Below are 25142 nucleotides of genomic sequence, written 5' to 3'. Positions count from 1 at the left end.
AATTTGTATACATAAATAATCTAGCATTACTATTTCATTTGTCCTCCACTTAAACATGCTACAACAGTACTAGTGTCAGTACATTGGCAGTGAGTCTACCTTGAAATTTCAACTCTAGAGTAGATCCAACACAGGACAGCCCGCAATGTAACAAATACATGCGATCCCATTGTAATTTCATGGACCAGCTGGACTGGGAATCACTTGAAAATAAACGAACAAATTTAACCTGTTTTGTTTGAAGTGAAGCATGTGAAATGTTACACTTAAGAAATCCTAGGATTCTTAGGTAGTATGTAATTAATGTGAGTGTTCCATTTCAGGTCTGACTAGATACATTGAAATTACACACACATCCTGGTCCAAATCACGTTTGCCTGGTGGCTACGGGCATGGTTTCACATGCGGCTTATAATAGAGATTTGGCTGATCTTGGAGTTTTGGCATTTAGCCTGATTCAAGGCTAGCAGTCAGACACATCCTTGAATTGTGCAACAGATAAAATCAGCTCACTATTGAATACGGCATTAGTCCACTGCACCAGCTGTTAATATATAAATAACTCCATGTACACTTCAGTGATGTTTGCAGAGTATACCCTCCTTGCGGTCTGCCAAAATATTTGCTCCTCACACACTGCACAAAATTCTTCAAGTTTTAATTCAGCTGGCTCTTTCCTGTTACCAGTATCTTCCTGCTTGCTTTATTTATACACTGACTTATGACTTGAAAGACCGGCCCAGACTGTTTTCTAAAGTCTAAATAAGAAAAACAGCTCACATAAAGTTCCCTTCCGTATGGATGAACATCACTGATACAGCTCATCCCACAATAATACTTCGTTACTAATGACAACCAACAAAAACCCACAATCGATCCGTTAATTCTTTTTATCTTATGTTTAATCACCCACTGGAGATGCCACTGCTAACTTATAAGGGAAGTTTCAGCAATGGTAAGTTGCAAGCTTCAATTTGAGAAAGCGTTCCGTTCCGTGGTTTAGTCCATCATTCCGTTCCGTTCCGTTCCGTTCCGTAGAATAGTCCCCACCGGTGGATACACAATTGTAATTACGCCACAAAAGTGCATACAGTGTACAGTATATTAATGTACGAATGCTATGCTGGTATTGCATTATGTTTACTTTGCTATTGAAGACAGGTATGGCGAAGCCCCCCTTTCCCCGGCTGGCAAAATGGAAAAACTCACGTTCTAAACTCACAAATTAAGAGGTATGTTGCTAAACTTTTAATGTATATTTCTTTAACATTTCATTTCAGGTATACAGTAACAGAAGTAGCTATAACTACGAAGCCTTTTGAAGCACGTACCGCTAAATTCGAAGATGTTCAAGTTGAAGTGCTGAAGCTACAAAGCAAGCCGTGGACTACTGAGCTGGCTTGTTATAATTATATGGAAACTTTCTACACTGTGCATGATGTATTATTTACCTGATATAACTTCAACGAAGTATTCTGCTCACAGCACCCAGCAATGGTGCTTATCAATAGAAAATGGAAAAGGACGAAATAAAATAGATAAGCCTTAATTCTTTATTCAAACTAATAAATATACTACAACTAACCTATCACAGCACAACTTTTTATCCTATGACAAACTTTCTAGCCATGCGGTACACAAGGAATAATACACTCCATACATAAACGAGTGAATTTATTAGAATCGCTTCAGTTGGAATAATAGGTTAATGAGTTGTATTATGAGTTGTAGCTGGCTGCTACTAAATTCTTGGATTCTGTACTTATTAGAAACTATATTTTTTAAACAGTTAGATTAATTGTTGATTGCTAGTTTGCTCATTTATATTTATTGATCGCTGACAGGTCTGTCAGTGCAGGTAAGATCAGTATAATTGCATGGATAGATCACGAAGACAATTATAAATATAGCTATAGTGGTATATAGCACTTCGCAGTGTAGTTCCCTGGGGATTGCATTATCCAGTCATAGTTTGGGCAGCTTTGAAATGCAACATCAGCAGCCTGTTCAGGTATTAATAGCTGACAATATGGCCTGTAAGACTTGAATAGCCTTTTCTTTTGCTACCTATGCAGCAAAATGTGATACTGTAATGTTAATAATAGCAACATATTATAATTGCAGTTGTGGAGGATGGGCTAGGAACGGTGGTTAGCTACTCATGGCTGATGCTGATCCGGATAGAGACTGTAGCTACCTGTAAATTATACAACATTGTTAATATGTAGCTAGCTATTACAGATTACAGTAAATAAGTTCAGTAGATACATCATGCTTTGGTGTGCTTCATAAGGTACAGTAGCTACAGTACGTATAGTGTACAAACGTAATAAAATATTACAAAGTAGTTATGGCAAAATTAGGACAGGTTAATGACTACTGTAAACCATGCTACGTCAAGACTCGTACTGTACATGCTAACGATATGAAAGTCAACCATGAATTCCTGTAACCACAGTGTCACGTACTAAATGCAACCCACGCCACGCGTGCTCGTGTAGCCACGCGTATCAAGAAATATGCACGCGTAGTGCGTGTGAATAACTGTTGCACGCGTGCAACAAGACACGCGTTCCGATGCGTGTACACTAGGCCAAGCTTGCGTGTGCGTGCTTCACTCCACGCGTGTGGAAATTGTGCAAAACGTACGTGCTGTGAAGTTATTTTTGAGCTGTACTGTATTAGAGACCTGTTTACTGTTTAGGTAAGGATTTTGTGCAATATGGTATGTACCATATATGGTAAGCATAGACACAAAGTGTGGTATACCAGTTATATACCACAGTGTGGCACTTTTGATCTTCACCACAGGTATGATATATATATATATATATATAACCTTTAACTTGTTTGGGTTTACAAGTTAGTCAGTGTAGTGCTAAGTTTTGATTAGTTGACAGTGACTAAATGATGAATGATCAGTAAAATAATCATTTGGGCAATGTGTAGATGCATATTTCTACCCAGGGGGTAGGTCATGACATCACAATAATTGCGTAACATATGCATACTGTACATTTGCCATAGAGTTTTGGTCCAGTAAACTGTGAAGTTTAGTGTTATATTTATTGTCAGAAATAGTATGTCACTAAGTATAGAAATTGTTTCAAGTACTTAGCCCCACCAAACCCAAGCAAAACTATGGTGATTTTTGCAATAGGGCATTATTTAGAATAAATGCTAACCTTATTTTCGGGTACCTGTATTATTGTTTGCTCTATTCTTAATCGCTAGTAGTAAATTCAATCAATTTCAGCATCTACAATTGTGCAAGGAGCCGGCACATTAAGTTTTGCAGCATGTAATTATCAATGGACTCAATTTACTTATGTAAGATTGTACGCTTTATGACATCATGACCTATTCTCCTGATTTCTACCCATCATGTGTCAGCAATTGAACAGACCACGGAATAACACAAAGAGGAGAACTATATTTGTAATTTGCAGTCCTAACTACTTAACTTAATATAGTAACTTACTTACTGTCCAAATAGCAAAGTTAGTAGGCTTAATGTAGTATAAAATATTAACACACTAGGTGTACCCACGCAAAATGCACGTGACACTAAGACAATTATGTGCTATTGTGTGAATACACTTAAAGTTTGAACATTACTAATGATCAAGGAGTAATCACATCATTACATACCAACAAAGTCATGATTACGCATAATCTCTTCAATTGTGTGTGGCACTAAACTCTAGCTATAATGTTGGTGGCTTCATGAACAAGGAGTGACTGATGTTATAGCTTTTATAATGTAGGTTGGCCTTGTGCACTAAAATTTCTGTGCATCTGTGCAGTACTCATGCAGGTCCCATTTCAACCATGCACATACATAAAATTAGTTTTGAGCAGCAGACAAATACCACAATTGGGATGTACTCTACTTCATTTGGATGATGTTGCATGAACTAACATAAGAGTGTGGTATGAGGATCAGTTGACCAATGGTTGGTGCATTACCACAATGAGCTATATTCTAATTCAACTTGCATTTGTCACATATAGTGGTATACATTCAGATAAATTGTGTTGTCAATTTGAGTAACTGAATTGGAGTTTCATTTCTACATCGTAGTCATGGTATTGTTGTGCTGTTTACTTATTACATGACAAAGTGTGTATGCAGTACAGTATTGAGTACAGGTATTCAAGTTAATCGGCTGTACTGAGCAAGAAGGTCAACACCAGCATATGTGACCGAATTTTGGAATATCACCCATATGGGCACATTTGACACCTAAAATATTTAATGATCAAATCACAAACTTTATAGTACAAATCTACTTGTTGATGGTTTTAAGCCATTCTCAATACCTTAAATTACAAGAAAATTCTTGAAATATTTTTAAATTTGTTCCCTACTCTTATTAGCAACACACTAAACATGAAAATTCTAATTATTTCACGCACGCCCATATGGGTGATTTTCCAAAATTCAGTCACATATGTGAAGAGTTGTATATCAGCATAGCCCAGGTGAATCCTTCATACGAAGAGTGGTTGCTCAGTAGAGCTTCTGGAAGTTTCAGCTGTCCCTGTTGAGTTACCAAGTCTCTCCACACATTGTAGACTGCAATAGCAACTAAATGATCTTGTCCCCACGATTCATCACCTAGTAAGGTAGATGTATGTTCTATTAGAGTAGTTGAATGAAATTTTCCTCGTTCACAAAGGTGTTATCCTGCAGGGTGCAGAATGTGTCATTGTAGGCAGCCTGGTCAGAGTGTTAACTTGCCACACCCACTATGAAACTATCCTTTGTTGACTGTTTCCTTCTCCCTTGCAGTATTGCTACTAGTAATCCTCTGTTTTAGGTCTGTCTGTAGTCCCTGACCTGCTTGTCTTCTTGTCACAGTAGCTATACTTCTTCTAGCACACAGCGGGATAGGCCTCAAGACGTCTATCCTTGTAGTGGACAGTACAGCAGGGTGCAGAGTGTGTATTTCCGGCGAGTCTTCCTTGTGTAGTCTCTGTTAAGCAGCCTGATAGAAATAATCATCGCTCGTAGACTTGCCACACCCACTACAATACTCTCCTTTATTAACTGTTTCCTTCCTGTCTTCGTGTCGCAGTAGTTATACTTCATCTAGCACACAGTGGTGTAGGCCTCGAACGTCTATCCTTGTAACGAGCGCAGCAAGGTGCAGAGTGTGTATTCCCAGTGAATCTTCCTTGTGTAGTCTCTGTCAAGTAGTCGTAGACTGGCCACACCCACTATGAATCTCTCCTTTTATACTAGCAAGTGTGTTTGCCAGATGATAGCATACACACCAGATCACATGATCAAATTTGCTGACGTCATTGGTTTAATCATGAAAAAGTGATTGATCCTATCTCACTGTAAGCTTTTAGATATTAAATTTTAACCATGATGTCATCTGATTTCTATTGGTAATGTGTGCATACAGGGATGCCGTATACGCGTATCGTAAACTTATAATGGCCATTGATAGTGATAAGTATCTTGCAACCAAGGTTAGCACATAATGATAGACACGAAAACCACCTTATGACACATTGATTTGGATGGGTAGTTGGTCTAGCGAGTTTGAAGCTAATCGGTGGGGGGGGGAAACCTGGGAGGAGTTTGCATTTGAAATTTTTATGGCCTTGATTTTTACGTTTCTTGTTCTGTCATACACAGGGGAGAGAAAGTCTAGTGTAGGCTGGGATGGGGAAGGCTGATAACGCGATAAGGGTCTCCAGAAAGTTTTGGACAAATTTGTGTCTTCCTCGGGTAGTTACAGTGGTTTAAAGGGTATTTCCCGTAGTTTCACGAATCGCCACCAATTTGAGATCAAAAGATTTGTTTCAAATTTTAGATTTGAATGGTACCGATCCGATTGGAATCTGACCAAGAATGATGGAACAATGCTTGAAAAACGTGTGCGTGGGCGATTGGGAATTAGTATATAGATTCATAACTGAATCCCAGAATCAGAATTTTCCTGGCAATGTGTAAAGCATTATTATGTATGAATAACATTCTAATAGTTATTAGCCTGTGCGCGCTATTAAAACTACTATGGATCATCAGATACTGATGTATAAAAAGGAACAGGTTGAGTGCTCTGTAGTTCTTTCACCTATCAGGTAAGTGTGCCTAGAGTGATACTCTGTTGGCTTTTGGTGACATATGCACCCTTAGCTCTTGTGCCTGTGGCCCTCGTTCTTCAGGTATTTTAATATTTTATATCAGTAAATCTCTAGTAGCTGTAATGTAACTATTAAATGTAGCACTTTCACACCTCAGATCAAAGGAGCTGCTCAGGCTACATTTCGTATGTAGCCCAGCTAGCCAGGCTACATACGAAATGCAGAACTATCTAAGTTGTAAGAACTTACCATTTTCAACTAGCAAAGCGATTTGTCAACACCGGTGACAATCTGTCTTCTTCATGATGTAATTTGTTACAAGCCATCGCTTTACTCCTTTTAAAGAATGCCATCACTTGATCTTGTATATCATTACATGCATCACTAAATTGAAAGCTTATTCACCATTTATTGTACGTAGTTGAATACCAGCAACAAGGCAAAAGTTATGGACGGATTTGCACAAGGTTAGTTTTGTTTTTGTGTAAATATAATATACTTAAAATTAGAAGTCTAGTACTTTCTAGCGTAGTTTCATGTAATGTATGTATATCAAAAGAATCCCTACTAATGGCATACAAAATCGTCTTTGTTTAAAGCCCATAGCTTCCAATACTGCAACGATATAGCTCTTTGTTTACTGCTTAAATTTCTGCTCCATACCTCAATCCGTTGGTAACTTACAACCGTTTTTGTAAGTGCCTGTAATATATTTTCCCTATATTTGCTATATAAATCTATTTTTCTGTTGTTGCTACTTTGCAGGGCTGTAACTTCAAAAGTTATTGGCATATGAGGGTGAAACTTTGCCAGAAGATACACTATCAAACAGTACGATAGTACTGTTTAAGTAGGGATCCGGGTGGATTTGGCGCGCGCCTCAAATTTCGATTCCTCAAAAATTATCCTAGAAATATCTCACACAGCAAATAAACCGTTTACTAAAGAGTCTTCAAGTTTCTAACTTTATTTCTAGCGTTATATATCAGGAAACGACTAGAAAAGTGCTGGAATTTTATTTCTAAAAAATCGCTAAAACAGAAATTTTCGTCTGTCTGCCAGCCTGCCTGCCTGCCAGCCTGCCTGACCACATTCGCAAGGCTACAGGCCAAACGAAGCAGCGAAGGATCACCATTCTTTGCCACAATATTTAACTCGCTGCTGGGATGTGCCTTTTCGGGTTCCGACGAGTGTCTGCCTTCTGCGCTTTGCCTTTCCTTTTATCTTCAATTACGGATCGTCTTCTTCTTTTCCAGTCACGGAGGCGTTAATAATTCGTATCGACACTTTCCTTAGAGCAGCCGTATTCGGACGCCACAAAACTAATAACGGATTCCGTACTGTAAGGGCAAGTAGATGCCTGTATAGCAACACTTGCAAAGCGATCAAACAGCCTAGTGAAGTAAGAACACACTGCCACGCCCTTATCAATCAGAGCGCGCGCTCGTACTTAACGATCAGTGGACCACGCCCATTATTAATGGTCCAGCTGTAACTAATTGTAGAAAACAGGAGATAGAAACCCTGCATGCCTTTCAATTTAGTAATTGAGCAGCTTGCATAAAGCAAGCAGCAAGATCGAGATACTCTAATAGAGCAGTCAGTACTAAAGATCAGTAATAGCTATATACCTATACCAAAAAAAGTTAACAAACTAGTGAATTTAAAAATTGTTAATTTAGAAATGGAAGTAGGGATCAAGCAATAAAAACTACTGAAACAAGTGATTTGAATGATGGCAACTATTACAACATAGCTTTGTGGGGAAATCCCTACTTTGGCATTGAACATATATGGTGACGTGGTGAGATACCAATGTAAGGATTTCCCCACAAAGCTATGTTGTAATAGTTGCCATCATTCAAATCACTTGTTTCAGTAGTTTTTATCACTTGATCCCTACTTCCATTTCTAAATTAACAATTTTTAAATTCACTAGTAGTATATTATAAATGTTTAATAAACAGGAATTTGAAAAATGCACAGTTGTGTCAGGTTTTTGCAGATCTGGTCTCATATATTTCAGGTCAGTAGTAATGAAACCAGTTAATATCATGCATTACAATATTATGGTAACTATGACATGTGCAACTAACCAAAAGTGAGTACATGTATTTCTCTACTCAGGGTGATTGCAAGCAAGTCATATTTGTAATGGTGGTGTCATAACAGTGTTTGGAGTATTGCAGGTGGTGCAGTTGTGATGGAGCCATCGCTAGATCAATCAGTACTAAGTGGAGGTGCTATCATCCACTCATGGTTTAAAACAGATTATTAAAGATACAAATCATTTAAAAAGTACAGTGTGTCAAGTGTACATTAAATTCTACTGGTAGGAGCCTTACCAGTGCCATCAACTTTGCTCAGTTGACATCTCCATCCTGCTTTAGAGTGGGATGTTACAGTATGAGGGCTCCATGTAGGTGTCTGTCCATATTATGTATAAAAATTAGGTCCTTAGTTCATTTCTTCCCTGCAATCTAACTTTAATTGGTGGTCTAACACCCAAGCATATTTGTGCAGTTGCTCTCACATAATTTGAGCTATTGTGCATAAACAGGTTCACTATCAAGCTTGATGTTTGTATGGTTGAATGCTCAACAAAATAAATGCCTATTAAGTTTCCCCCCCACACACGGAGCCCTTGTACACCTACCAACCCCAACCACAATTAGTTGATGGTGGTGGTTAATCAGGCTCTACCTAGTGCTGAAAAGGAAGAATGGATGGTTGGTCTACGTTGAGGTGAGTGAAGTAAATTAATAGGTGATATATAAGTTTCCCAAGACTGGGTCACATCTTCCTTAACTTATTTTTTTGTATGACTGGTGAATCCATACATAGTACATCAAAAGAAAGGATGTTTCCAGAGGTAATCTTTTTGACTGAACATGCACCCCAACTATCATTTACTGACTTGAAAGTAAAGTAGCCATTGCGCTTTGATTTCAGCTACAGTACAGTCCATTTATAACTTCACACATGCATGGAATTATTGGCATGGCGTCATGCAGCACCACAGCGCTTGCCACGGAACATTGTTGCATGGTCCACACCAGGGTTGTTGTGTGGCCCACGCTAAGTTTGCTGTGTGGCACATGCACATGGTGTGCCATGCATGGCCCTCACTGACTGCAACGCATGGCTGTCAACCACGTGTGTACAGTCGTATAAACAACAAAATTGTTACATGTACAAGGGCTGGGATGAAGTTTCGGATGTTTCATGGGTTCAAAGTTCAAGTAAACTTTGAATTATAAAAGTATCCTTCGAAGTTTTGTAATGCACTCACACTCAACAAAAGACTTACAAATAAACATTGCTATCTTTATTGCAGTGCGCTCTTAGTGATCAATCTTTGTGTGCCACGCCCACTCTTGAACCATCAAAGTTTAGCTTGCTACTGTAGTTGTAGCCTTAAAACACCTTATATAGTGATAGATAATGCATGGAAATGTCCTTTTAGCCATTAGTTGGTGTTTACCTATGCGTGATTGTAGTATAATGGACACGCCCATTTGCAATTGATCGATTGTGTCATTCAGTACTGCTGCTATGCACTTTCCAAAATGCTTACAAAAGATAAAACTTACGTAGGATGTGCTGAAAACCTGTGATTTGAAAGCTAACACTGAAGCTTCGAATGTTCGAACGTTTTACAACTGTATTAGCTAGTGAATGTTCGAAGGTAAATTTCTGTATACACTGTAGCTACAGTAAATATTGTGCATTGTATTTATTTCATTGTGTCTTACACAGGATGGTCTTCACTCACTATCAAAGTGTTCCGTGGAGGACTGGAAGGAGACTTCAATTCACCTCAGCTACAGATTCTACTGATACTCTACACCTGCATTTTTACATACTACTATATGTATCGCCATTGCTATATTACTAGTTAATAGAGAAAAAATATATACAGGTACAAGTAGAATTCTAAACCCAAAGAAAAATGGTACGTGAGCTAAATGGGTTAGTCCGGTTCACCTCGTGCGAGATCCCATGTTGGTGTGTAAAAGAGACCTTGTGTGACCTGTAAAATACAAACTGTTAGTTAATAATTGAGTTTTAATAATGCAATTCACAGTGAACTACAGTGAGTATACATGTAGTTTGGCTTTTCACCTCATGACCACGTGTGGAATTGGCTAATATTAGCCACGCGTAGCAATTAGAGGATTCCATGCATGGTACTGTCATGACGTGGCAATCTCTTTTTCCATGCGGCGTGGCAATGAACAGTCCCACATGTAACTTTTGCTTTTACCACGGGAAAAATCGTGTGGTGCCATGCCAAAAAAGCCATGCATGTGTGAAGTTATAAATGGACTGTACTGTATGTTCATCCCATATGACAGCATTACATACAAACATTACAAATGAAAAAGAGTAGAAGAAGCACATCTGCAATCAATCCAGTCACCACAAAAATATGGACAATTCCTAGAAGCCATCGAGCTTTCATGAATCAATAGCTTGGGTTGTCAGCAAAACGAAATGGGACACAAAGGAGGACAAAGGTAAGTCCATGATGTTTGCAGTGCATGTACTGTGGTATGCCAAAAGCACCTGTTGGGTTGAAGTGACTCGAATAGTAAAAAAAATGCCTGTAGCCTTGTTATCAAGTTACAGTCATCTGAAGGCATCAAGGAGTTAGTTAATCAGTAGAAAATTCCATTGAATAAAAACTTTTTAAAAGTTTTGTAGCAATCTATTACTGAAGGCACTTTTAGGCTTAGTTACTGCTAAGGCATCAGTATGGTATTGTGAAACTGTTTTTTTTTTGCCAATTTTCCATGATCCCTAACATACAGTACTACTGAAACACATGATAAACCACTTTTATACATTATAGTCACTTTAACCCCATGAAGTGGTAAAAATGCATTCTATCCCAATGGTTGTGTGGTTGGGCAACCATGGTTTTTATTTACTAAGCATTCCTGTGCATCTGAACTTGTCCCTATTGAATATGTATGGTTAAAACTTCACAACTCACTTGATCAAGCACTTTTTAATAAATAATTTTGAATTTAAAGGGTTTTATAAGTTCTACTGAACATTTTGTAAGCTGGCTCTACATAACAATGCTTCTTTAGAAAATCAAGGGGTCAGTTTAATGTGAACAGACCATAGAAATCAATGTGTACAAAGCATAATAGATATTATGGAATATGTGAACCATTGAGACTATTTTGCATAATTATTTAAAGCTTGTAGAAATGGCAGTTCAAAGCTTATGGATGTGCTACCATAGATAATGTATGCATTCCTAATGGGTTGGAAGTGCCCGTTAAATTATATTGCTATCCTAGTTATGGTGCACCAATGCATTAGGAAATGTACTGAGTGGCTGTTTGGCTTGTTTGAAGACCAGTTTGAAGGCGTGGATATTCCTTTTACATTGTTTATTGTGTTGCATTGTGTACTGAACAAGAACACAGCGTGTCTGTGGGCATTGGGAGAAACATTGTTTACGACAGATGACAATGGCAGGTACGCACCAGCTAATACTTCAGCAGCAGTACTATTAGCCATCTTCTCATCACCGCATTTACACAACCAAAGAAATGTGTGATACATTGAAATAGATTTTATGCTCCAGTACTGCTCAGCTTGAGCTAAACAATTGCACAAAGTAGTGCCTGTTTTTTTTTTTAAGTTTTGTCGAAACAGTGGAAATATACAGTGAAGCTGTGAATATCTAGCTAGCCTACTACACTTACTTGCTACAAGTGGTGTAAACAGCAGCAAAGAAACAACGCTGCACTTTCTGTTTATTCAGGAAATTTCCACAACCGTTTTGAAACACCATATTTCACCTTTGAATCTGAATTTTCTTAACGCTGTTGTTTACTACCCTCCAGCTTCCCTACCCAGTCCAGCCTCCAATTAGAGTAGGTGGTAACTAACCCAGCTGTAAACAACAAACACTAATCTACTGGTTACAAGAACAGCAAAATCTTCCACCTGTCGAAGCCATAAAGTTTACACGCAGTGAAACAAGGATGGCCCATGACATCACTATGTAAATAATACGGGAGTTTCCAATCCATATGACATACAATATCTATGGTGCCACTGGTTTGTATCATGCACACAAGCTATACACCGCACATAGAGCTATATGCCGTGCAGTAAAAAACTTTGGCAATTGAAATAATATTCGCCAAAGTTTTTTACCGCCAAAGTTTTTACTGTACGGTACGTAAGGATCTCGGCAAGGATAAAACAACAACGTGTCAACTCATCAGTTAAGTAGTGTAGTAAGTGTATAGGTACATGTAGCTAGCATTTTTGTTGTAGCAGTACTTTTGTAGCTACTGATCTAACGATGTGCTAGCAAAGGCGTGCTTCTCTATCTCCTGCGATGCCAAGAGCGACCGTATTTGCTTCTCAGTGAACTCCAGTAGTAGAGGTATTCACCTATATCAAAGTGTTTGGCCAAATCCATAACTAGACGACGAACTAACTGACGTGTGAACAGGAAGCCGGTTGGAAATGCTATCCCAAGGAGCACTTACAAGTGTGGGACACATTTATAGGAAGATCAAGATCCCCAAAGTCAGCTCGATCTTTATTGCATGGTTATACGAGCTGACCTTCATCTCAAGTTCTAGTTACTCAATGCTAGATTCAATATGCTTGTGTGATCATGTAAATAATTGGCGAAAAAAAAACCTTGGCGAATTGAACACTATTCACCAAATTCATCAAAGTTTTTTACCGTCAAAGTTTTTTACTATACAGTACTATACTAAATATCTAAGTAGCGTTCCACTAATATAGAAATATACCTACTGATCCAATCCCGATACCCAGCAGTGAATTTTATTGATACCGACAATTGCATATTTTATATTTACCTGTTCATGGCTATACTACCTGCATTTAATTACACTTCTGTTTCATGACAAAATATGGAATTTCCAATGCATGACTGCTCTATTAGAATGTTTATTACACAGAGACTTTTCTATTAGAATATCTTGATTCATTCATGCAAACATAATACATTGATGTTTAACAAAGCAAACCCTACACCTTTTATGCTAAAATCATGCTCAACATGATTATGACCCAAGTTTTGTTGGTACAATATTTATGATGATGATTATAATGAGGACGATTGACACGAGTGTTTATTAATCGGTATCAGCATAGCTTATTAACCAATACCAATTAATACCAAAATGACAAATGCTGGCTCTGATCCAATACCGATCCGATTATTGGTGGAACACTATATCAAAGCATATTGCATGTATGACAACTCACCTTTTTCCTGTAATTTTCAACTGTGAGGTGGCTATGTGTGTTACAACTACACTTGTAGGGGAATAGAGAGTGGGGCACAATAGTTAGGGAATCAATAGGATGTAAACATGAGTGGAGATGGCATGGGAAGCCACAGGCCTGCATATAGCCCCACAAGACCCACAGGTGTGATGAAGTGGATTTTGTATGATCACATACTTTTGAACCCCTGCCATTTGAGTAAATTAGTCAACAGCCCTGACAAATCATGAGATAGTAACGAGTCACCGGAGGCTTGCACAAACTGTACCCAGAAAAGCAGCCAGAGTAATAATACTGTAGATATAAGTCTGGCTCAGTTCCAGTTGCAATGCAGATTTTTGCTCAGCGAAGTCACATATGCAGCAAAGAAAATTGCTGAAAGTTTGTTAAACTGATTTACATATTATATTTATTATTATAAGTTATAATATGTAATTTACTGCACGTACACCACAAAGTTAACATACTTCTTCCAAGCATTTCATCATCACTATCATCATCATTATCGTCATCATCACCTAAGAAATGACTTACGTAAACACTATGCGTGAATACCTTGCAGTATATGTTGCACAAAGAAATTCTAAAGTTTATGCATGCATGTGTTGAAATAACTGGACATTAATTATTTATTTATTTATTTAGTTATTTATTTATTATTAATACTGTGAAACTTCACACATAGAAGGTTATACACAGTTAAGGTCTACCTATTAGTTGCAAAATCATGTAATGTGAATTTAAACTGGTCAAGTGTCTGTGATTCAAAGATGTGACAAGGTAGTAAGTTCCATTGCCTTGATGTAGATGGTATGAAGGAATATTTGTAGGTTTCAGTGTTACAAAATGATTTTAACAATCCAAACACATGGCATGATCTTGTCTGTAATTGGTACTGTGATGTCTGGAGGTAGAACTCAGGTGTGTATTCAGGTGGTAAGTAAGCATGTTGGTCAATGAGGATATTGTACAACATGATTATGGAAACTTGATTTCTTCAAGATTTTAGTGACTCCCACCTAAGTTCATTGAGCATCTGTGTTAAACTGGCATCATAAGTGTACACCCCTTTAAGTTATCTTGCAGCACATTGCTGAACACTTTCTAAAGTATATATCTAATCCAAAACAACCAAGTTGTAAAAAAAGAGTACGGCTCTCAAAACGCTATGGTGAGAAAAGATGTGAAATCCAAGGTGGCGGCTAAGAAATGGCTGTGATGGTAGGTTAATGGTAAAAATTTTAATAACGACAATTCAGGTGAATTAATGAAGCGGCACAATAATTCACCTGAATTGTCATTATTAAAATTTTACCATTAACCTACCATCACAGTCATTTCTTGGCTGCCACCTTGGATTTCACATCTTTTTTCACCATAGCCTTTTGAGGGCCACACTATTTTTTTACAGCTTGGCTGTTTTGGATTAGGTTTCACTTCTTTTTGAATTTGTATACCCCAATAGGCCAGCTTTGGGACTTTTTTAACCTATCTTTTTTTCTTTACCACAGGAAGAAGAAAAGATGAAGCAGATTTTAAATACTTTAAATATTTCTGATTTTATCAGTAAATGTACAAATTATTATATTTATAACAGAACTCCCCATGGTGGTTTCTTTGTAGCTGAACTCTCTACAAGGTGACTTCTTCTAGCTGATCTTTCTACAGGGTGATTAGTTTGTAGCTGAATTTTTTATAGGGTGATTTGTTTGCAGCTGAACTCTCTACATGGTGGTTTCTTTGTAGCTGAACTCTCTACAAGGTGACTTCTTCTAGCTGATCTTTCTACAGGGTGATTTGTTTGTAGCTGAACTATCTACAAGGTAACTTCTTCTAGCTGATCTCTCTATAGGGTGATTTGCTTGTAGCTGAACTATCTACAAGGTAACTTCTTCTAGCTGATCTCTCTACAGGGTGATTTGTTTGTAGCTGAATCCTGTATAGGTGATTTGTTTGCAGCTGAACTCTCTACAGGTGATTTGTTTGCAGCTGAACTCTCTACATGGTGGTTTCGTTGTAGCTGAACTCTACAAAGTGATTTCTTCTAGCTGAACTATCTCTTTCCGTAGTTGAACTCCCTACAAGGTAACATCTTCTAGCTGATCTTTCTACAGGGTGGATTGTTTGTAGCTGATCTCTCTACAGGGTGACTTGTTTGTAGCTGATCTCTATACAGGTTACTTGCGTCTAACTGATCTCTTGAATTGTCTTCAGGGTGACTGCTCTATTAGGGTGACTGCTCTATTAGAGTATCTCGATCTTGCACTTGCTACACCAAGTTGGATTTTGTGTTATAACTCCGTGGCCTTAAGTCTGATTCTTCTACACCATTTAAGAGCCTTTCTAAGATGATTACTCCATCTGTACAGTGACTTTCAAAGCATTACCCCAAGCGGTTTTTCTGGTAGGCGTGACAAGTAGTCGTTTTTTTATTAGCTAATCTCGATTGCGTAATTGTTACACACTGTTGGTTTTTTCATTTTATCTTCCTGGTTTTTAGCTTGATTTCTTTCAAACCACAAAAGGTTTGAGGTTCAATAGTTAACCTATTCACCCACCGATTTTCTAGTCTCGCGTGGCCAGACCCTTTCCGCGCAGCTGCTTATAGATTGGAAATTGTAAGCGCCGCGCTACAAGGGTCTGGAATAGTTCACATACTTAAAAATATTTACAATACCCAGTGGTCGGGGAGTGTAATTGGCTCATGCGATCCCTTAATCGCCAAAGTAGTCTGATTACTGAAGCAAGAGCTGAAGAAAGCCTCTGGGGATGACGAGTATCTTTCCGTGTGGGTTTTGCCTTCTACCTGCTACTGAATCTCCAACAAGTACAGCTGAATAAAGACAAACAAGCTCAGTTCATGTCGAGGCCACAGAGGCATAGGAAGATATTTCAGGCATGGGTGCTGAGGTGGAAGGCAGACTCACTGGCAGGGGGTCTGTGGGGCATGGGGGGCGCAGCCCCCAGACGCTGACGACATTTTCAGAATTGTATGGCTCAAATCATTGGAAATTACATATTTATGGACAAAACAATGATCACATACATGCACATAGTACAGTAGCTACCTAAATTGCAAATATGGATTAATACCCTATAACATTGTATTACAATAATTTACATGCAATTGTACTGGTATAAATGTCTCAGTATGTATTATATTGTGTGTATACTCTAGAATGGAAGAACGGCCTTGGCCGAATTATATAAAAACTGTCATTTATAGTAACATATCAGTTACATTTATTGATTAATTTTCTAGTGTTAAGTGTAAATGCTTTAACAATTAAATCATCAATTCTGTTCTGAAGCAACAAGTTGTTCAGGTACAGGGCCGGTGGAAGCTCTTACTGGCTGGTCAAGCAACAAGCCAGGTTTTGATTCAGGGATTGTGATGAGTGTGCGAAGCATGATGAGTGACTGTGCTGCCCTCTAGGGGGTCTGGGGGTATGCCCCCCCAGGAAATTTTGAATTTTTAGTGTTTGTAAACCACATTCTGAAGCAATTTTAGCACTTTACAAGAGTTGATTTTAAGATATTGCTTCATACATACACTGACTTTTGTAACTTCCCTAGCTGTCACACTACTTTTCTATATGTTGTAAAGCCTAATTTCGTTTATACAATTGATCAGGTTTTTACAGGCTTTGCCTTTTTACGTGTACCCCCAATAATAATAATAACCTACCTTTCAGCAGAGCTGGAAGAACGTCCACCGCACTGGTCATCCCGTGCTTCGATCATTAGACACACGAATACAATAGAAGATAAGCAAGTGGTAACGTGAAGTCGGTTGCACATTCTTTTACTGCATTAAAGGTTAAATGGTTGGTGTCTGTCTAGAAACATATATTAGTGTATGTCATGACGACGTAACTACTATACGGAGCTACCTTATTAGTGTGTAGCTATATTAGCTTAGCTAGGCATGCGCTCACATGACTGTCTTGGGCTGTGAAAGTCTGCTACGATAGTGGCCGTAGTGGCCGTAGTGCTTACACCGGCCCTGAGGTAACAGGCACTCCCAGACTACTTAATAAGCAATTCGTAGACTAGAGAAGGATCGATCTCTCTGTTGTTGTAACTGTAACAGCTAGGTATACCATCAATAAACAGGTAAGAGGGGTATACCCAACACACATAATTGGGTACTGATACACAAGTACACACCTTCTTATTCAATATTATCTACATTATTACTGTTACTAGCGGTGTTTGCTGCGTCATCACTTTTGCCTTCGTCGCTTCCGTAAACTTTATAACTGGACTATGTTAATTGGAATCTTGTACTCCAATCCTATCCATCTCTGCACGTGTGAGAAACGTGACATCGTGCTGGATTGTGAATCTATCATTTTCTATACTTCTTCTGAATCACAAATAATCATGCTAGTTAGGGTCCGCAATCCGAAAAATCAACTTTCACAAATCAATCCCCCTACCATTGTGGGATGTTCATTGTAGTATCCCATTGCTAGATCCACCATGAAACCGGAGGCACGATTGTTGTCTTCACAGAACTATCGATTTTAGTATTTCGTGAGATGCAAAAATTATTTTTAAAATTTCGTGCTCCACACAAAGAACAGGATAGAACTTGCTGCTTAGCTAGGTATTATCTAGAGTTAATGTAGTTAAAAAGTACGCACTGCAATAAGCAAATGATTCACTGGGTTACCAGCGCAGGGTTGCTTTCTCTCAAAAAGCAGAAAACAAAACACGAATTTTCAAATTCAAACTGCCCTACCAGCCAAGATAAGAAAAGCCAACTCTTCCTCATAGTGATGTGATAAGGTTGGATGCATAGTCTGTCTATACTGTTAGTCTGGAAAGGATATGAGACTTCTCACCATCTGGGTGAAGAACGTCTAAATTTTCGTGCGTCGTTTCAAGGGATTCTCTCAATGGTACCAAAGTGCTTTCCAGTACTTCCGATGCCACACTGGTCACTTAATTTTGTTTAGAATGATGATAAATGATGGATCAAAACGTTTGGTAGTAGTGGTAGTTGGTGTTTCTGTGATTTCATATGATGCAGTATACCAGCAACTCCACCCAGCTCGAATCAAAAATGAAAGATTTTGTGCATTTTTCAGTTTGTTTTGGGATGTTTTGAAGCTTAATGGTGATGTAGGGTGATCTAGTGAAGATTTGAAGATGCTGTGGAGCGTGAGAGGTGAAGTCAAATTTGGACGATTTTGCTGCCTCCCTTGATGCATAGCTTAGAGCGAGGCGTGGAAGCTGTGGATGAAACAATAATTGACAACCGCTATTACCAAATGTTTAGGGACATCTTTTGCCATAGTTTTAGTCTATAATTGATGATTGTTGTGGCTGCAGAAGCGCTGGAAATGATTAGAAAGCGCGACACAATTCTTTGATAGTGCAGAAAATTTTGACGCTTGTCACCCAGATGGTGAGAAGTCTCAGATCTTTTCCAAACTAACAGCATAGACAGACTATGCACCCAACCGTATCAAAACACTATGAGGAATAGTTGGCTTCTCTTGCCCTGGGTGGTAGGGCAGTTTGAATTCGAAACTTCATATTTCTTTGTCTGTTTTTTCAAAAAAAGCAACCCTGTGCCGGGCACCCAGCAAATCATTTACTTATTTCTGTGTGTAGTTTTCAACTACAACAACTCTGGATACGATTTGGCTAAGTAGCAAGTTTTATCCGGTCCTTTGTGTGGAGCACAAAGTTTTTAAAAATAAATCTTGCATCTTGTGAGATACTGAAAATGATATTTCTGTGAAGACAACAATCGTACCTCCGGTTTCATGGTGGATCAAGCAATGGGATACTACAATGAACATCCCACAATGGTAGGGGGATTGATTTGTAGAAGTTGATTTGTAGAAGTTGATTTTTCGGATTGCGGACCCTATGCTAGTGTTTAAACAGCTAGCCAATGGCGAGCATTTAAACAGCTAGCCAATGGCGAGCTGCACATCGGAATCGTCATCGTGAAAGTCAGAATCCCTTTTGCCTGATCACGTAATCTATTTAATTACTTTGCGGTGCACGCAGACAAATTTGTTGGGATGCTCCAACACCCGTTGCACCCGTGCTTCCTACGCCACTGGGCCAGGAAAGTAGGCGAAAGGCTTTAAGCAGATTTGCCGATCAGGACAGACTAAAGATTCAAGGTGCATTCAAGACACACGTTGCATTCTGTATGTTTGTATCTTAGGTGTTACCCAGTCAATCAATTGTCACTGATACCGTGTCGAAAAATTTCATGTTCATGAACTATTCCAGACCCTTCTAGCATGGCACTTATAATTTCCAATCGATAAGCGGCTGCGCGGAAAGGGTCTGGCCACGCGAGACTACCGATTTTCAGCTTCTTCCCATACGCGGTTTACCCTGTAGTAGCGATTTCCAACCTCCTGATTTTTCACACATACTTTTGCTAATCAAAATACAACTATTCAGTAAATGTTTTACGAGCTGCTGTTCTAGTACGTGATAGCCAAAAAATGCCTCGTAATTCATAATGCACTTTGTTGAATTAAATTTCATCTAGTATTTATTGAAATACGCGAAAAAAATTTTTTTTCCTCCGGCCTTAATGGCACTCCCTTCCACCCACACGTCTCCATGGAAAACAAGTTAGAAGAAAAATGGGAAAATGAAAGAATTGCCTACAGAAAAGACACCTAAAAGAAGCTACAGAAGCCCAGGAATGTTAGTAAACTGGTAGATGCCCCTCTGCAACGGCGAGATCTATTGCCAGGAGCACACCAGGACGCTTAGACCGCGATCATGTACCACGGATGCACATGATGGAGGAGCGAAGCAAGGAGAACCCCAAACTGCAACGGAGCCAGCCCATCACCACTGAATATGGGGAACTCCACTTCTCACTGAGTAATTGAGCCAAATGCTTATAGATGGTAGTGGCTGCTTTCTCCATTCCACCGGAAGAGAAAAAAACTAATGGGGTAAAGCTGCCATGCTCTACTTCGCGTATACGCTCCTGATAAGCACGACACTTCTCAGCCTCATGCCTACGAAAAGTGGCTGCCAAGGTGGTAGACCGATTGGAGGCTGCAAAAGAATTAAAAATGCGGACATCAAAAAGATGCGATGATGTAAGCACCTCCAAAATCCAGTTGCTCTGATATCCACTCTGGCATTATCATCAAGCACAGCTGAACGGTGATGCATAACCTCACCAGACAGGGCATGTAAGTGAGGCTCCACCTGGACATCATGGCACACTTCCATCATCAAACTAGTAGTCAAATCTCGTACTTCATTATGCCGGATAATTGGAAAGGCACCATGTGGGCAGCTAAGGGCATGAGACAAGGTAAAATCCTTACCACACACACAGTGCGATGGTAACAATGATGGTGTAAAACCATAACGTAAACAGACGGCATCAATGAATTCACCTTTATGAAGGGCGAAACCATACTGCTCCAATGGAAGTGCAGACAGCCAGGAAGAGGCTTCCCTCTCCATGCAGCACTCTACAGCCCAGCTCAAAGGTGGGGGACAGTTAGAGATGGTTGATTGCAGCTGGGCAGACAAAGACTATTCTCTAAGGACAGAGAGATGGCGAAAGAGTTCATTCTGATAATGGATCACCTCCAGAACGCAAGGCTGATTTTGGGATAAGACTAAATCAACAAAGCCCTGCAAAAGTGCTCTGGAAAAACCATACTATTCCTGAGAAGTTGACACAGGGTTACAGATCCCAAGACCACCTAAGCGCACAGGAAAGGAAAACAACTCCCATTCTATGTCACTAACAGCATGTGGAACCAACTTTGGAAGTAGATGATTACACACAGCTGATTTAAGTGGAGAAAGCAAGGCTGAGATACCTGAATTGGTGCAAAAATAGTAGTTCCACTTAGAAACATATCCATGAGTGAATGCAGAATATGAGGCATGAGGCTGGGTATTAGCAAAAGATGACAAACGTGATGAAACCTCCATATGGAGTATATAGTACAACAGATTAAATTAAGAATAAATTGTAGTACAATCACTACAATTTATTCTTAATTTAATCTGTTGTACTATATACTCCATATGGAGGTTTCTGTACAGTAAACAAATAATAATAATAATAATAATACCCCAGCAATCCATTCACTGACACGTTGTTGAGTATAGTCATTGATAAAGGAGATGGAACCCAAAGCTGCTCCCAAGTAAGGACGACCTACTGAAGTGATCGCGAAATCAAAGTTCTAAAATTAAAATTCCTTATAGGAAGCCCATACAAAAAATCTGTACGACGTAATGTATGGGAAAGTACGGGATTTTATGGCACCACTTGTTCTGAAAAGTTATCGAGTTTTCCGCGAGTTTCTGTGACCTGTGAGGCTGAAAGAAGTCATCCTGGGCAAAGTGGACATACTGATTTTGAATTTACAATCCGTTTTTTTGGTGAAGAGACGTTTTCCGGTCACTTACAACGAAAACATGTCTTATAAAAAGGTATACCACCATCTAGGACTGTTAAGAATCCTGTGTAACAACCACCCGCATCAGTCTAAGTATAGTTTAACAGTAAGCAGTTTGTTGTGTTGTTAGGAATAGCCTTATAGCATGCAACATCATGCATAACTTTAAAAAAAAAATCAATGTTAGGTACACGATACATACCTTGTAAAGCTTCTCAACTACCTGTTGTGACATTCTGATGTACTACTGCTGTTATGGTCAATTATTTTGTAGCTGCAATGGTTGTAATTCTTGTCAGAAACAACTTAATGTTGTTCTTTATTAAGTAGTGATGTCATCATATTGTATAATAATTAGTCTTCTCCATACATTTAGTGTCGCATATAAAGTGTAGTATCTTAAAAATTTTACCTTGCCATAGCACTGAACATCACTGATCATGTATGCTGCAATCTGATTGTCATGCTTTTACAAAGCAATGGTTAACTATGACCTGTGATGCCAAAGGTCATATTCTGTGCAGTATTAATTATACAGGTACTCCACTTACATTTAGAGATAGTTAATTAGTGATATTGTGTGACAGGATGCATTATTCTTAGCTAAATACTGACTCAACCATTAAATATTACAACTGGTCATTCTACAGAGAATCGGTCACTTTAGAAAGGTTTTACTTATCTTATGCATTTTACTACATTGAGTGGATACGTGGTGAAAATTTCATGTCATTAAGAGATTCCTGTTAAAAGTTATGGCACTTGGGATATTGTGCCTGGTGCCATGCTATTGTACAGAAAAGCCCTAAAAATGTTGTACACAAAAATCACTGCTCTACCAACTTCTTTTGCTTGTATCTCTTGATTGGACCACCAATTGAGGTGAGGTTTGCACTAAAATTATTTTAAAAGAATGCATAATATTTGCCATACAACAGAATTTAAGGAATGTAAACTTTTTAATTTAGTTGGAAATCCCTACCTGTAGGCGTGACAACATATAGGTGTTATTTTTCGTGAATAATCGCTCATAACTCTTTGCCTGTTTATCATATTCCAGCCAAAGTTGGTACCGAGATGCGCCTTTAAACCCCCCTTTCTGTGTACCAAATTTCAAGGAAATCGGATATGGCGTTCGCGTTTTATAGCAGTTTTTGTAAGTGTGCGACAAAAGGAAGAAAAATAATAAGAAAAAACCAAGAAACTAAGCCAATTTTTGAAGTCACATATCTCGGGAACGCTTTATGTGATTTTGCTCAAATTTGGTATGTGGAGTACTGAAGTTGGAGGGCATGTCCACAGCAAAAATCGGCTTGTTTCATCAAGGAAGCACAGAGCTACGGAGGTGCGAAAATTGTGTTTTCTTTCTTCCTGTCAATAGGCCTGCGCCGATTATGCCAGCATAATTTGGGGCATAATAGGAAGCCAAAAGCATCAGCATAATGCCAGCATATTAGGCAAAAATTTTGTGCATTGGTTATGTGAGAAGCTGAAACTCTGCCTATTTTGCATGATGCAGAATGGGATAGTGTGCAAACATGGTGAAAATCAGATTTACAGCTACGTTGTGAAGAAAAGATTAGTTGAAGATCGATATACTCTAATAGAACAGTCACCGCATAATGAAATATCCTAATAGAACGTTCACAGATGCATTAGGTATTCTAATAGAGCAGTCAAGACACAATTTTATATGACCATATTTGGAGCATAATGGTACACAACTGAGCATAATTGGAGCATAATAGCGGAAATTTTGGAGCAATGCTCAAAAGCATAATAGGCAATTTCAAAAGCATAATAGGCTCAGGCCTACCTGTCTATATACTCACGGGTGTTGCGCGCCAGCTTCTCGGGCAGCATGACACACTACTGTGTGTCTTGATATAGGACCAGGTGTCCTACAGACCTTCAGCACTTGTGCTGTAAAGTTTTAATAAAGTGATCTTATCAGTTGTCATTTGTGGGAATTTCCAAAGTGTAGTTGCATATTCAAGTTTTGGATGTACTAAGCTTTGGTAAGCTCTCTCTCAGGTGAATATATGAGGTTCTTAAATTGCAATTAAGAAATTGCACTTAAGAATTAAAGTGAATGCCACTTCTGTGTATTTCAATGCCACTTCTATGCAGTTTGTACACTTCAAGATAATAAGTTGGACTATACTGATTTGAAAACTGTGTTTCCACAAGAAATAACCAGATTCCAATGTCTGCCAACTTGATATTTATATTTTGATGTATGATTTCTCAAGTGGTTCTTGAGGTATAACACTTAATCATTTAACAGACTGTATATGGAATGCCCATAATATATAGATACAGTAGGTTGCAAAATAAAGTTTACGTTTCGTAATTGCAATTACGGTGTGATTACTAAGTAATTACCATGTTTGTACTGTAATTACATTTTGACCGTAATCCGTAATTATGCAAAAAAGTACAATATACTCATAGTTACCAATAGAGCATAATTCATAATTACGCTTTGTAATTACGCTACTACAGCGTAATTACAATTACGAAACGTTAACTTTTTCTGCAGCCTACTGTACATGCAAACAAGCACATACCTGAATTAGGTTGTATCCCAGCATTAGCCATGTTTCCAGTGCCTATAATGTAGTTTGACACATCTTCCACAGGACCACTACCTGTACTTTGTACAGGAAAGGTTCCTTCTGCATAAAGCAAAAGTATAGCAATGTATATGGATTTGCTATGTTGCCACAAAAAAACTTGTACCCCTTCCACAGGTAAGACCCAAATTTCACAAATTTATTTTGTCCATGATCAGGAATCACAGGTGGCCACTATGTGTCAAATAGTTAGTGGTTTGAGGCCGACATTGTCAGCAGTATTTGCACAATGACAAACACTATTATGTGCAACTCCTTAAGGTTACAGTATAGTCACTGGAAATCATTCAAATTTTGAATGTCTATTGATACTCTTTGAGAGGCCATAAAACCAATGTAACAGCTTGAAAAGTTTACAGTGGATGTGAAGCCCTTCGTATTTACTGATTTTGTGTAGCTACAGTGTAGCTTTGAGGCAGCTGAAACATCACAAAATATTGTAGAAACACAGGTTAGCCAGCCCATACATTGCTCACACTCCAGCTGTCACTACCATGCTTTCTGCTGCCAAATGCAGAAAGATCTGTAGGCTATATGGACATTTCTGGGGCATAGTGATTCTGTAAATTAAATTTATTAGGTCATGTGGAAGCATTTTGGCATTTCTCTTCCTAGTATCGGAGAATCAAGTCTTTAAACTTATATTTTTTGCTCAAAGAAACTACAAAAAGTGCAA

The 25142-nt window shown here is 38.6% G+C and overlaps 1 protein-coding gene across 1 annotated transcript in view; it reads right to left on the bottom strand.

Moving 5' to 3' along the window:
* Positions 1 to 25142, bottom strand: part of LOC136237452 (uncharacterized) — a 326109-nt gene that overhangs the window by 57330 nt on the left and 243637 nt on the right. Inside the window, exons 13-14 of the mRNA XM_066027675.1 lie at positions 24401 to 24508; positions 13872 to 13922 (exon numbers count right to left, since the gene is read on the bottom strand). Coding sequence (XP_065883747.1) covers positions 13872 to 13922; positions 24401 to 24508 — 159 coding nt within the window. The remainder of the gene's footprint in view (positions 1 to 13871; positions 13923 to 24400; positions 24509 to 25142) is intronic.

The sequence above is a fragment of the Dysidea avara genome, chromosome 1 (genome assembly GCF_963678975.1).
Source record: "Dysidea avara chromosome 1, odDysAvar1.4, whole genome shotgun sequence".
Taxonomy (NCBI): domain Eukaryota; kingdom Metazoa; phylum Porifera; class Demospongiae; order Dictyoceratida; family Dysideidae; genus Dysidea; species Dysidea avara.
The sequence above is the reverse complement of the archived record's forward strand: the minus strand, read 5'-3'. Positions and strand labels throughout refer to the sequence as shown.